The following is a 1,901-nucleotide window of genomic DNA, read 5'->3' on the forward strand; positions in this document are numbered from 1 at the left end:
ACATTGTTGTTATTAAGTATTATTCCTTGTCATGATATGAGCTACTTATAACAAGATCATTCCGTTCAAGAAAAAAAAAAAGAAGAGAGAGAAGGAAATGGATGAGAGCAGGAGTCAGGACTCATGAGATTAATAAAAACACATTATTCATTATTTAAAAGATAAGGAGTAGAAGGCATATGTGATCTAGAGATCGACAACTTTCTACACACATACACAAACGAGCATGGGAGCCTTATCATTGTTCTCACATACATGATAATTATTGAAAACTTGAAAACATGAAAAACAACATTGTGAACCTCCTTCACCCGTGGTATATTTTCATGGTTGTCTAGGCGGTTTCAACTGCAATCATCGAGCCCTTGGTGCAGACTGTCAAACATGCGTTGGCACATTTTTCAACCGCTACATTCACGATTTCACTTGCATCTAATTATCGAAACAAAATTTGAACAGCTTATTATTTTGTTGATTGAAATAATGATAATAGTGATAATCAGTTTGGACAACATTGTGAACCTCCTTCACCCGTGGTATATTTTCATGGTTGTCTAGGCGGTTTCAACTGCAATCATCGAGCCCTTGGTGCAGACTGTCAAACATGCGTTGGCACATTTTTCAACCGCTACATTCACGATTTCACTTGCATCTAATTATCGAAACAAAATTTGAACAGCTTATTATTTTGTTGATTGAAATAATGATAATAGTGATAATCAGTTTGAACAACATTGTGAACCTCCTTCACCCGTGGTATATTTTCATGGTTGTCTAGGCGGTTTCAACTGCAATCATCGAGCCCTTGGTGCAGACTGTCAAACATGCGTTGGCACATTTTTCAACCGCTACATTCACGATTTCACTTGCATCTAATTATCGAAACAAAATTTGAACAGCTTATTATTTTGTTGATTGAAATAATGATAATAGTGATAATCAGTTTGGAAAATTTGTTTTACCGGAGTTCTGGAGAGTGGTTAAGGCACCGCACACAGAGGATACACAGCCCAACTTGCAGTATTCATTAACAGCATCACCTTGGGACAAAAATTAAGATACATAAAAAAAACAAATGAAATCTTGATCTGTTTTGTAACACATAACGTACCTAAAAGAAGAACATATTAATCAATTTACCAGTGTTTTCGAGAATGTCATGGGTATATCCGTTAGGACATTTGCCACTGTTAATAATTTTGCAGCCACTAGCGCTTGCACATACTGGCCTTGAACCTCCTGCAAAGCGGCAAGTATTATAGATATTTCTAGCAGTGGTGGATGGACAGCAGCTCTTGGCGTCAACTTGAATTTGTGCCATAAACAGACTCATCACGAGCACACTTAGGACCAAAGTTTTTCCTTCCATCTTTCGATTGATTAGTTGTGTGAACGCAAAATGTATGTGGAGAGACTTAAGCTTGTATTGATGAAATGGTGGTGAAACAAGGCTCGCTTAAATACTAGTTGGTCTACAGTTTGTAACCACAAAATTCATTTAATCCCCCTTCATCACGTGCATGCTCTATAGACTCTGTACACGTTGCATGGACCACCTTATCTCAATGGCTAACTTCACGACCGCAAAATTACTTTCTTTTCTTTTTTTTTTCTTTTTTTTGGGGGTTAAATAGGAAGTAGTTAAAGACCTCCTTAAAACTTTGTGTTACTTAATATTTGAACTTGATGCTTAGTATTCTTTTTACAATTCTATATTCCTTGTTAATTAGTTTTGCTGGTTATATATTGTATGTTCTTCTTTTTTGGTGTACTATAAGATTCGGATGCTTACTGTTCGTGCCAAATTCTTAGAATTTGCCATCAATGACATGCAGTCTTAAGTTTATGAGGCGGTGAATCGTTTTGTTGATATCTGATCAAAGAAGACTAACCTGTTCTGT

General features: G+C 36.3%; 1 protein-coding gene across 1 annotated transcript; it reads right to left on the reverse strand.

The window, feature by feature from the left end:
- LOC104711838 (probable thionin-2.4) lies at nt 734-1,447 on the reverse strand. Its single transcript, XM_010428607.2, has 3 exons — nt 1,141-1,447; nt 963-1,040; nt 734-872 (listed from the first exon to the last, which is right to left on the reverse strand). The coding sequence occupies exons 1-3, from the start codon at nt 1,367-1,369 to the stop codon at nt 775-777; spliced, it is 405 nt and encodes a 134-aa protein (XP_010426909.1). The 5' UTR covers nt 1,370-1,447; the 3' UTR covers nt 734-774.

Source organism: Camelina sativa, chromosome 9 (genome assembly GCF_000633955.1).
Source record: "Camelina sativa cultivar DH55 chromosome 9, Cs, whole genome shotgun sequence".
Taxonomy (NCBI): Eukaryota; Viridiplantae; Streptophyta; class Magnoliopsida; order Brassicales; family Brassicaceae; genus Camelina; species Camelina sativa.

Bases quoted from the DNA above. Each gene is read 5' to 3' on its own strand.
- LOC104711838 (XM_010428607.2), bottom strand. From the start codon at position 1,369: ATGGAAGGAAAAACTTTGGTCCTAAGTGTGCTCGTGATGAGTCTGTTT. The intron at 1,041-1,140 runs GTAAATTGATTA...TTTTGTCCCAAG, and splicing joins TGACATTCTCGAAAACACTG to GTGATGCTGTTAATGAATAC. The intron at 873-962 runs GTAAAACAAATT...TTCGATAATTAG, and splicing joins AACCACTCTCCAGAACTCCG to ATGCAAGTGAAATCGTGAAT.